Below are 12171 nucleotides of genomic sequence, written 5' to 3' on the forward strand. Positions count from 1 at the left end.
AACTCCGCGTAACTTCCCATACTGTGTGTGATGCAGCTAAGAACTTCACAGAAAAAGACATTTGCTATCTTTGATCTCATTCATTGAACTTTTTAACTTTCACCAACTGCAACCACAATCAGCGCCGTATATCTTTAAAAAAAAGATATTTCATGTTTCCATTTCTACGCTAAAATAATGGATTCTGTCAGCGTTTTTATGAATATCTTTTACTTTGCTATGCGCACCTGTGGCTTACATCATTTTCACAAGATGGTGGACTTGACAGAAAATAAATCGTGACGCTCTGCAAATATTGCAAATAACGGTCAACTTAACGATGGAGATCATACATTTAGAAGGGATTAATGAAATTATTGTGATAATCGACGATGTATATAACGTTTTAGATACAATCAACATATTTATTAGTAATTAACTCAGTAGATATATGTCACAGAAACGAGTGTTTGCAAATTGTAAGCGTTAAGTTAATTGTAAAGTAAAAACATCTGACAAGATTATTGTTAGAAATGGGATAAGACAAACATGGCTTCACTTATATGTTAGTGGATCTGTGTATAATCAGATTCATATGCATACATGTATGTAGCTTTATTATGTTTGTCCTGGTGTACCTGAAACAGCATGGAACTTAAATGGACATTGCAAAGTAAATATATTAATATTATTGATCCATGTGTATGGATGGTTCAATAACTGAATGAAGATGTGTCTTAGAGGTTAGTACATGTATCATGGAATTATGGACATTTTCTTAAACAAAAAGACAATGTATGGTTAACAAAATATTTTAATACACTGTGGCCATTGCAAAAGCATATGAACCATTGCAAAAACAAAAACAAAAAACAACACCCTACCTACCCTACCGAATGTTTTTTCAGCCGTTACTATAACTGTACAATATATTTTGTTTGGCCTAGATGATATGGATAAAAATGAAGTCATGTGAGGCCTTGAAACATGTCAGTATGAGGCTTTGATAGCTCTGTATTGTTTAGTTCAGAACATGATTAACTTATTTCTCACCCAACATTCACCAAATATTCTCTTACTTCTATTATTCAATGCTCATAAATAGTGAAACTATGTCAGAAGTGCTAAAAAATAACCCTCGTAACCCATATTGAATTATGTTGGTTGTTTAGCTCATCTATTTTTTGAAAAAAAGAGCTATTGTCATCACCTTGGCGTCGGCGTCCGGTTAAGTTTTGTGTTTAGGTCCACTTTTCTCAGAAAGTATGAATGCAATTGCATTCAAACTTGGTACACTTACTTACTATCATGAGGGGACTGGGCAGGCAAAGTTAGATAACTCTGGCATGCATTTTGACAGAATTATGTGCCCTTTTTATACTTAGAAAATTTGGTTAAGTTTTGTGTTTAGGTCCATTTTATTCCTTAAGTATCAAAGCTATTGCTTTCATACTTGCAACACTTAGTAACTATCATAAGGGGACTGTGCAGGCAAAGTTATGTAACTCTGACTGGCATTTTGACAGAATTATGTGCCCTTTTTATACTTAGAAAATTGAAAATTTGGTTAAGTTTTGTGTTTAGGTCCACTTTATTCCTAAAGTGTCAAAGCTATTGCTTTCATACTTGCAACACTTACTAACTATCTTAAGGAGACTGTGCAGGCAATGTAATGTAACTCTGACTGGCATTTTGACAGAATTATGGGCCCTTTATACTTAGAAATATGAAATTGAAAATTTTTTGTTTTGTGTTTTGGTCCACATTACCCCTAAAGTATCATAGATATTGCTTTCATACTTGGAACAAATGATGTACTTTGGTATGATTTCACAAATGATGTCCTTTGGAATTATGTCACAAATGATGTCCTTTGGTATGATTTCACAAATGATGTCCTTTGGTATGATGTTACAAATGCTGTCCTTTGGTATGATGTCATAAATGATGTTGTTTGGTATGATGTCCTTTTGAATGATGTCCTTTGGTATGATGTCACAAAGGATATCCTTTGGTATGATGTCACAAATGATGTCCTTTGATATGATGTCACAAATGGTATCATTTGATGTGATGTCACAAATGATGTCCTTTGGTATGATGTCACAAATGATGTCTCAAATTATGTCATTTGGTATGATGTCACCAAATTATGTCATTTGGAATGATTTCACAAATAGTGTCCTTTGGAATGATGTCACAAATTATGTCCTTTGGTATGATGTCACAAACGATGTCCTTTTATATGATGTAACAAATGATGTCCTTTGGTATTTGGTCTCAAATGGTGTCCTTTGGTATGATGTAACAAATGATGTCCTTTTGCATGATGTCACAATTGACGTCCTTGCTTTGGTTTGTTGTCACAAATGATTTTGGTATTATTTCACAGATGATGTAATTTGGTATCATGTCACTCATGATGTCTTTTGGTATGATTTCACAAATAATAATTTGGTGTGATGTCACAAATGATTTCATTTGGTATAATGTCACACATAATGTCCTTACATATGATATCACAAATTATGTCCTTTGGTATGATGTCACAAATGATGTCCTTTGGTATGATGTCACCAATGATGTCATTTATTATGATGTCACAAATGATGTCATTTGGAAACCTTCAATTGGAAATTGTATGTCCCATTTGGGAAAAATGTATATTTTTTTCACATTGGGAATTGGTGCCCCTACAGGCCCCAAATTTGAAGAAAAAAACACACACTGAATAATCATATCATTAGTCTGGAGTAACAATATACACATGAAATCTTGAGAGTGCTTTTCATAGTAATCATTAATAAACAAGAAATGAATTGAAACTTCAAAATTTGACAAATTGTAACTAGGAAACACAATCGATTCTGCCCTTAGTATTAGGCTAAACAGCTGTGCTGTTTCAGGTGGTAATGGTCAGTAGCTAAATGCCTGTGATGTTTCAGGTTAGTACTGGTCAGTTGCTAAACATCTGTGCTGTTTCAGGTGGTACTGGTCAGTATAGCTAAACGCCTGTGATGTTTCAGGTGGTACTGGTCAGTAGCTAAATGCCTTTGCTGTTTCAGGTGGTACTGGTCAGTATAGCTAAACGCCTGTGATGTTTCAGGTGGTACTGGTCAGTTGCTCAACTTGCTAAACATCTGTGCTGTTTCAGGTGGTACTGGTCAGTCACTAAACATCTGTGCTGTTTCAGGTGGTAATGGTCAGTCGCTAGACATAAGTGCTGTTTCAGGTGGTACTGGTCAGTCGCTTAACATCTGTGCTGTTTCAGGTGGTACTGATCAGTCGCTAAATGTCTATGCTGTTTCAGGTGGTACTGGTCAGTTGCTGAACATCTGTGCTGTTTCAGGTGGTACTGGTGAGTCGCTAAACGTCTGTGCTGTTTCAGTTGGTACTGGTCAGTTGCTAAACATCTATGCTGTTTCAGGTGGTACTGGTCAGTTGCTGAACATCTGTGCTGTTTCAGGTTGTACTTGTCAGTCGCTAAATGCCTGTGCTGTTTCAGGTGGTAATGGTCAATTGCTAGACATAAGTGCTGTTTCAGGTTGTACTGGTCAGTCGCTTAACATCTGTGCTGTTTCAGGTGGTACTGGTCAGTTAGTTGCTAAACATGTATGCTTTTTCAGGTGGTACTGGTCAGTCACTGACCCTGATTAACAAGCGCAGGCTGGAACAGATGACCCAGGGATCTGAAGTCTTGGTCGTGGAACCCAAGAAGGTAACCAGTTTTATCATTTACGACTTAGAAAAGCACTTTGAAGCATTTGTAGGGCCTTGAAAATTCAAAGACCACATTTTGTCTTTATTCAAGTTTTAAAGCCTTCATTTCCAACTCTTAGATACTCATGCGCAGCAAACATAATACAACCTGAACAGACTGCGATTTACTCGAAGGCTGTTCTGGTTTAATACTGGTTGCATATAGCCATTTTCACTTTGCTTCTTATTGGGAAAAGGATAAGTAATTCGCTTATGCCTTCACTATCTGAGAGGGTTTGTTTTTGAAATCTTTAAGCCCTAGTCTGCTCATCCGTAGCTGTATTCTTTAGTCAGAGTCTTAGATTAAGGGATCTGAAGTCCTGGTCTTGGAACCCAAGAAGGTAACCAGGCAAAAATACTTTTGAGCCATGCTTTGGGAAAATGATGCTTAATTTATTGACTTAATGTGCCGAATGAGCCTGTGCAGTGTGCGCAGACTTATCAGTGATGACACTTTCAGCCTATACTAGATTTTCATTTAGAAAATTTTTCTTTTAAGAAAAAAGTCCATAAAAGTAGAAAGTGTTGTACCAGTGTTATTCCCACACTTTTAGCGCGGATTTAGGGGATAAAATTGATAAGCGCTTGTCTGTCCATCCGTCACTGTATTACGCATTTTTAGTCCTAAGTCCAAACAGATCATTTGAACTTCAGCAAACGTCTGTGAACACAGTACAAGTCACATATATAGTCTAGTCATCATAACTTCTTGTTTTCATGTTAAAAGTCACATTTTTAGTCAGTCCGATTTACATGAAACTTCATTTACTTGGTCAAAATGTTTTTCCAATAAACAAAAGGCTGAGTTTAAAACTAGGGCATGTGAGATAAAAGAACTAGGTCATATAGTTAATATCATTTTAAATAATTTGATTTTTAGACACAAAAAGAAATAAATATCACCGTTATTTTCATGCACTGTCCAATTTTTCATAAAAAAAATGAATTTTAGTAGATTTGTGCTTCAAGTTATGTTTTCAATCCTTTTAAGACAATAAATTACTAAGAAACAATTGATATTGGCAGCAAGAGATGTTTTCTTGCAGATTTAACACGTAGGTCGCAAATGTTTGTTTGCTAATAAAAGTCGGGGGGCATAAACCATGTACAGCAAAAATAGCCGACCAGAGAGAATACCGGGTTTGAGTGTAAGTGGTAACTCAAAACATGTCTAGTCATTGTGTAAACTGATTTTATGAATGCATTTGTCTTATCAAATATTAATTTTATGAACAGTTGCATGTGTTTTCATAGTATGTCTAAAGTTGTTTTACAAAAGGTGCGTGACCTTGAAAATGCTTAAAAGTGCTTAAATTTTGACTGCAAATTGCAGTATGAACCTGACCAACTTTGATGTTGTATGATAACATGCAACTCATATGATTTGATAATGTGCCTTATACTGTTACTGTCACGTGAGGTCAAGTACTGATAGCTCAAATGTTTATCTGTTAACGGTACAGACCAAAGTATTATATTAGTTGATTTAAGCCACAAGCGGGAGAGGTGTACTTTAATGAGTATAGATTTCTAAAGAATATTTATAGTAAAGTGAACAATATGGCTACGTTTTCTCGGTCAACTCTGGGTAAAGGCTCTGATTCATTTACAGACTTTTGTTGTTCACCGTGTCTAGAGCACAAAGTTGACCAGTGGGCCGAGTTTTACTGTGATAACTGTCTAAAATTTTATTGTGCAAAATGTATAAACCTGCATGGTCAGTGGTTTGGAACACATGTGACATATGGAAGGCGAGACACAAGTAAATGGCCAGTGTCCAAGGAAGTGGAGGATTTCATTCAGAAATGTGACCTTCATGAAGACAAACGGCTAGAGATGTTTTGTAATGACCACAGTCAGCTGTGCTGTACTAATTGTGCTTTCGTCAATCACAGGTAATTTAGACATGTATTTGCTTTCAAATTTATTTGTTTTCAAAAATAGACCGTTTATTCTATCATTATTCCGATCAATATTGGAAAAAGATTTTTTAAGTTTGATAAATTTGAATAAAATTAAAATTGTGGCTAATATTAAGTATGTGTTAATTTAAATTGGAAATTGTTGTTTAACCCTTTCCCACTAAGAAGCAAAATGAAAATGGATATTTGCAAACAGCATAAAACCAGAACAGTCTGCGAGTAACTCTCTGTCTGTTCAGGTTTTATGCTGTTTGCTGCTCATCAGTATCTAAGCCTTTTAAACTTGAATCTAGTAAAAAAGGTCTTTAATTAAATGTAACTTTCTAATGGACTACAAATGCGTGAAAATACGTATTTAAGTGGTAAATAGTTAAGTATAAAATGAATAAATTCCATAGCTACGACTATTTTACCTGAAAAGAGCATTTTGAAAATAGTAAAAACATGATAAATCATAGTTCGGACATATTTTTATTTCATGGTCATTTACACCACATACACATATTTATGTATTGTTTTCATTTCAGACAATGTGCTAAAGTAGCACTTATATCTGAGTCAGTACAAGGACCTTTGCCAGACTTGCAACAACTATCAAGAAATATTCAAACTGTTCTTGAAGATCTGGAGAAACTTCAGAATTATTGGGATACGAATATGCAGTCTTTGCAGGTTTCATACAGCAAACAATTAAATGAAATACGGGACACACGCCAGAAAATAAATACAATTTTAGACAACATTGAACAAAATACCATAAAAGAGCTAGAAGATAAGATGACAAGTCTGAAAGCTTCGATCAAGACTAATGTGGACGATTGCAGCAAGCTTAAAAATGAACTGAAACGACTCAGTGACACAATTCATGACATTGTTGATAAGGGAAAAGCAGAACTCTCGTTTATGGCAAGTTAGAAATGTCTGGAAAAAATTAATCAGTCTGAAACTTATCTGACAGAGAGCTTAGTTCAGGTAGAAAGTTCACTGACATTCCAGGCTGACAGTGAAGTTCAACAGCAATTGTCTAAATTGTTAGGTCTGGGCAGGATTGTGGTATGTACTCAGGCTGTGCCTCTGCCTGTTGCCTCAAACAAGGTATTGGCTGTGCAAGGACAGTTTAAGTATAATGTGAACATACCAAGTGATGCAGAGAAGAGATTTGTTATAATAGCCATCTGTTGTCTCTTAAATGATCAGATTATTGTTGCAGATCATTATAATAAAAGAGTAAAGCTACTTGATCATCAATACCAGGTTGTGGGACATTGTGATTTTACTGCGTATCCATGGGACATGTGTCGAATCACCTCAAGTGAAGTAGCTGTTACTGTAAATGTATTTCAGACACATGAGGTTCAGTTTGTCTCGGTGAATGATGGGCAGCTGGTTAAAGGCAGGAAGTTACAGTTTCAACATAACTGTAATGGTATTGCTCATAATCTGCAAGACCTGTATCTGACTTCTAGTACTGCACTTTACAAGTATTCAATGAGTGGAGACCTGCTAAGAAAGCTGTATGAGGATAAATCAGGTGGTAGCACAGGTAATATAATGGTGGATATATATGGGTATATTTTGAAATAATTATAAGGAATTTTCAAATTTGATAATGCTGTTTATATATTCCCTTAAAGGTCAAAGTGTTTATTTACTTTTGCAATTGCAGATAGTTATGTTTTCAAATAATAGACATTATACTTCCACCATAACTAAATGAAACCTACTCAACAATAATGTCCTTTCTTTGACAAGTGTTGTCTTAACTTATTTTCTACTGTTTAGGAGTTTGTATTGGTTTTAGAGATCTTAAAAAATTCCATAACAGTATTTATGTCAGCAAGCACTGATTATGTCAGTGAGTACATAAACTTACTTAGAAAATGTTATTGATGTGTACGTATTTGGGTTTTAGCATAAAATAAGCATTAATTCATAAATGTTTCATTGTAAGAAAAATCATGCTCTTTTAATTAAAATAACTAGCTGGTGTGAATAAGATGTAACCGTGTATTAATTAACATAATGATCCTGTAAAAAAATCTACATTGATTCTACTCTCTTTTACAGTAAATAAGTGTGCAGTGAGTTCGTCAGGTGACAAGATACATGTATTAGTCACCAACCTTTCCCACAGCAAGGTTCTCACCCTGGACAGAGATGGCACAGTACTCCACACCTTTACCGACCCAGGCCTGAAATATCAAGCAGGTATACATATGACTGCCCTGGGACAGGTGCTGGTTTGTGGAAGGTTATCCAGCACTGTCCTACAGCTTGATGGTGAAGGCAAGAAGAAGCTGGCAACTCTTGCTACCAGGAGTGATGGAGTTGATGGCCCATGGTCAGTCTGCTACAACAGGAACACAGCATCCATCATTGTAGGTCAAACAGGATCAAGCATTCTTGTGTTTAAAGTAAAATAGTTTTGTTACACAAGATTCAGTACAAATATTTTAGAAACATGTACTTTTCACATGAAGCTTGCCAACACCAAACTCAGATTAAGTGTTATGTTTCATCTCATGATTCACCTGGGTGATTTATTTTGATGCTAAGTAATTTCAGATCATTATAAGTGTCTTGTTCTGAGAAAACTAGGCATAATGCATGTGCGTAAAGTGTCGTCTCAGATTAGCCTATGCAGTTCGCTCAGGCTAATCAAGGACGAATTTTTCTGCTTAAACTAGATTTTCAGTAAAAAGGGACTTCCTTTAAACGGAAAATACCATTTAAGCGGAAAGTGTCGTCCCTGATTAGCCTGTGGGGACTGCACAGGCTAATCTGGGACGACACTTTACGCACATGCATTATGACCAGTTTTCACAGAACAAGACACATTAGGTTTTATTGCTGTATTCTCTCTGAATGATTTAATGTGTAGCCACAAAATATGAAAGCATGCTATCATTTGTGTCTCAGAATCAATTGCATTGCTCTCATGCATATTTTTTGTTTGAATTGTATATAATCTGCGTATTGTTGTTAACTTAATCTATATCTTGGAAATGGCGAATATGTATATACATGCTTTACTTGTTGTCACTTGTGATTCTCTACAATTGTTTTGTGTGATTAGTATGTATAGTAAAATGAACTGTAGTGTGCAATTTAGGAGAGTTATTACTTTTTCATTTTATTCATTAACTATAATGATGTGTTCTGTTTAAAGAAATATTGAATTTCCTATAGTTACAATTAATATTTTGTACAGATTTCTTCCATCAACGGTTGTAGACTTTATTTTTGTTTATGACAATTATACATGTATTAAAGTATTTTAATTATGTTATTTTTCCTTTACTTTTCCCAATGTTTTGCGAAATAAAGCACTATTCATGATCACATTAACCTTGTTATTTTTTACGGGTGGCGTTGATCAAATACCAAAATCAGAAATTAAATTTTCACATGTACATTCAGTTCAATATTGCATTGCATTAAATACTTTGTGCATAAGAGACATTTGTTTTGTAGTGAAGTACCAAATGTACAATATCGTTTTAAGACCTGTATATGCATTTACTATTGTGTTATGTTTAATGAACTGTAGACCCATTCCATTGGTGAATATTATCAAACAGGTAAACCCTTTGCATGCTGGGTAATTTGTCTTCTGCTAAAATGGCGTCTGCTAAATTTCTAAAATTAGCATTTTCTTCGATTTTTTCAAAGAATACTATCAGAATAGCAAACAGTTTGGATCCTGATGAGACGCCACGTTGACTCGGCTGGCGCACTGCTGACCAACATGCTTGTCATCGCATGAGTCGTCCTTTTACCATCAACTGTTCGCTCTTTCAGATTCCAGTTATCAGCAACTGCCACTACAAGCTTCCCCCTTTGGTCTCTAGGTAGTATATTGTCTGGTACAATGCCACCAGATTCTGTTATTTTGTGTGATGCAATGTTCTGTTGGGCTGCTAATGTCAAGAATAACCGAAGATCTGGATATGAGATGGAATAAACAAGAGAGTACATATCTTCAATCAGATGGCGGCTGCCAAACTCGTTGTTGAGTTGTATCTCTAAGCCCAGGTGTTTAGGGGATGGGTTTTACGTGACAACTGTAGTTAGGTCACAAGCAACAGCTAGACATCTTGTAATGGTCTTCTCAGAAGCTTCCTTGTAGCATTTTTGTCATTTAACCAACACACTGCCTTGTAGAGAAGAGGCTCCACAAACTGCTTCTGATCTGACAATTTGATTTTTTCTGGAGCGTAAAAGAAATCATCAAATTTAGGTTTATTCTCTATAATTCGTCTTCTCAAAATACCCATCGCCTTATGAAATCCATGCTACTCTGTGTTTTTACTGTGGTCTTTAGTGTTAAACTTTTATCACTTGCATAAGCATTATTAGAAGAATTTTAAAATAAATTTAAAGTTTTATGACATTTGACATGTCTAGCCCATAGCCTAATTGTTTACAATACGTATTTATCATTACCTATAAGAATATGCTGCCAAAATACGAATGTATTGTGACAAGAAGGTCGTTGTTGCGCATAGTTATTGTCTGCTCTAAGTCCTCATGCAAATATTGCATGTGCGAATGAGTTTCTTGCGTGTCTTATTGTCTGTTCTTAGAGAGTACGTGTTTGAACTTGTAAGAATGTGTTTTTAATCCTATAACACTGTTCTGTGTGCAATAACTGTTTTTATTATTAATATTATAAAGTGTTTCCTATATTACAAATTTACAATAAATCGACCATGTTTTTGTCAGAAATATTGTGATGTTTTCCATACGCCAATGGTACATGCAGTTTCGATGTTGTGCATAATGATTCCAACTTACAACATGTTGGTTAAAACATAGTGTCCAATAAAACAGTGTATAACGCGTACAACTACATAACAACTTCAAACAAATTTGATAACGCAACAAAGGTGTAAGAACATTTTTTGACTTTGTTCTGGTATACACCCATTGTGATAAATTGCGAATATTTACTAGAGTGAACCTGTTGAGTCTGAGTTAAAATGCTTACAACTGTTTGCAAATAATGATACTATTAAAACCAACAATGCATATGTATATCCATTTACACGCATGGTATTATTTTATGATAATGATCCTGTCTTTATACTTTTGTTCCTGTCAATCGAATTGCAATCTTTAAACAAAAACACATAATTTCGAATCATAACAGTATGTCTGTCCCTTGGTATACGCACACGATTGAAGTTAACTATCTTGTTGTCGATGTCATAATAAACGCGCGACTTAAAGTTTACCCCAAGCAAGGGCTCGATTGGTCATTGTCTGCTCGGGTACTACTTACATGTACCCTGGGTACTCTTAAGTATACTTACATGTACCCCGGTTACGGAAAATATACTTACACGTACCCGGTCGATATTAGACTGTACCCGAGTTGTAATCCCGCCCAAATTCCGATGTCATTAAAAAGCGCTACCGATTACCGTAAAACGATATTGTTTATCTTTAACAATTTCCCTTTTGGAAAAACTGCATCAACATGCTTTATGAGTATGAGTTTCTGTTTTTTGTTATGTTGATTGATTCGATTTATGACTATTTGGTTCCCTTTTGATCTTTGATCAAAAGACACATCACTATTACAAACAGCGAAACGAGACAGATAACTTCATGTGTGAATATCTGTGGACGTTTATAAAAAATAAGCGTCATATTGTGTATATATCATTATATAGTTCAGTTGTAAATTTATCAATGAGTTTATCATTTAGTACTTTGCTCATCAAATGAAATATCTCATGTAATCATACCGAGATTGATTATAAAGTTTGAATGTTAGGATACCAGTTAAGTGCTGTTTGGTTTTATCGTACACAAGTGAATGAAAGTGTCAGATATCACCTTATGGACAAATAAATATTTATCTCAAACTCAGATAGTGATGATATAGGACTTTGGCTGCAAAGTAACAAACTAAATAAAGAGGACTTTACACTGCATTGATTGTGATGTGTATTGACAAAGCACCTCAACGGGCCGGCAAGCTTTGTATGTAGAGTGCTGAAATACGAATCCGACGATCGCGAGTTCGATCCGTGGCCCGTGCATATAACGTGTGCGGATTGGTTATACAATCATTCCTACGGCCATTCTCACCCTACATCTGTTTAAAGTAGGACAGTTGATAGTTAATGATTTAGGTACATACACCTAGTACCTGTACACAAGCTGACCTAGGATAGTGTGAGGTTAATAAACAGTTCCCTGTAATTTGTCTAGACTACTATTGGATACTTCGAACCTCAATCATATAAAACAACCCATATAAACAAGACAAATACAACGGCACGTTTAGTTTTTATATTTAAGTCGAAAAAAAAATATTCAATTTTGTTTCATTTACTTTAAGAATTAATGAATGCATCATATACGAAACATCAACACCGTTTTATTAGCTGCTTGATTAACTTAAACATAAAGCTAATGAAAGTTTTACAATAATTCTCCATTTGTGTTACTTTACAATATTGCAATAGTGAATATTGTGATGGAAAAAATCCCTGTCCCT

At 35.1% G+C, this 12171-nt stretch overlaps 1 protein-coding gene and 1 long non-coding RNA gene across 9 annotated transcripts in view; one reads left to right on the plus strand and one right to left on the minus strand.

Moving 5' to 3' along the window:
• The window catches only part of LOC127847745 (zinc finger protein 596-like), a 289933-nt gene that overhangs the window by 48480 nt on the left and 229282 nt on the right, over positions 1 to 12171 (plus strand). Inside the window, exons 1-3 of one of the 8 annotated variants that reach the window (XM_052379865.1) lie at positions 5056 to 5633; positions 6188 to 7203; positions 7728 to 7754. The exons of 4 other annotated variants lie outside the window; for them this stretch is intronic. In XM_052379865.1, the coding sequence (XP_052235825.1) occupies positions 6954 to 7203; positions 7728 to 7754 (277 nt within the window). In that variant the 5' untranslated portion in view covers positions 5056 to 5633; positions 6188 to 6953. Of the gene's footprint in view, positions 1 to 5055; positions 5634 to 6187; positions 7204 to 7727; positions 7755 to 12171 lie in introns of those variants that run through there. 3 more of the 8 variants (XM_052379859.1, XM_052379864.1, XM_052379858.1) reach the window with 3 other exon arrangements.
• The window catches only part of LOC127847764 (uncharacterized), a 70486-nt gene continuing 66413 nt past the window's right edge, over positions 8099 to 12171 (minus strand). The window contains exon 2 of the long non-coding RNA XR_008034163.1: positions 8099 to 8191. This is a non-coding gene — a long non-coding RNA (uncharacterized LOC127847764). The remainder of the gene's footprint in view (positions 8192 to 12171) is intronic.

The sequence above is a fragment of the Dreissena polymorpha genome, chromosome 10, assembly GCF_020536995.1.
Source record: "Dreissena polymorpha isolate Duluth1 chromosome 10, UMN_Dpol_1.0, whole genome shotgun sequence".
NCBI lineage: Eukaryota > Metazoa > Mollusca > Bivalvia > Myida > Dreissenidae > Dreissena > Dreissena polymorpha.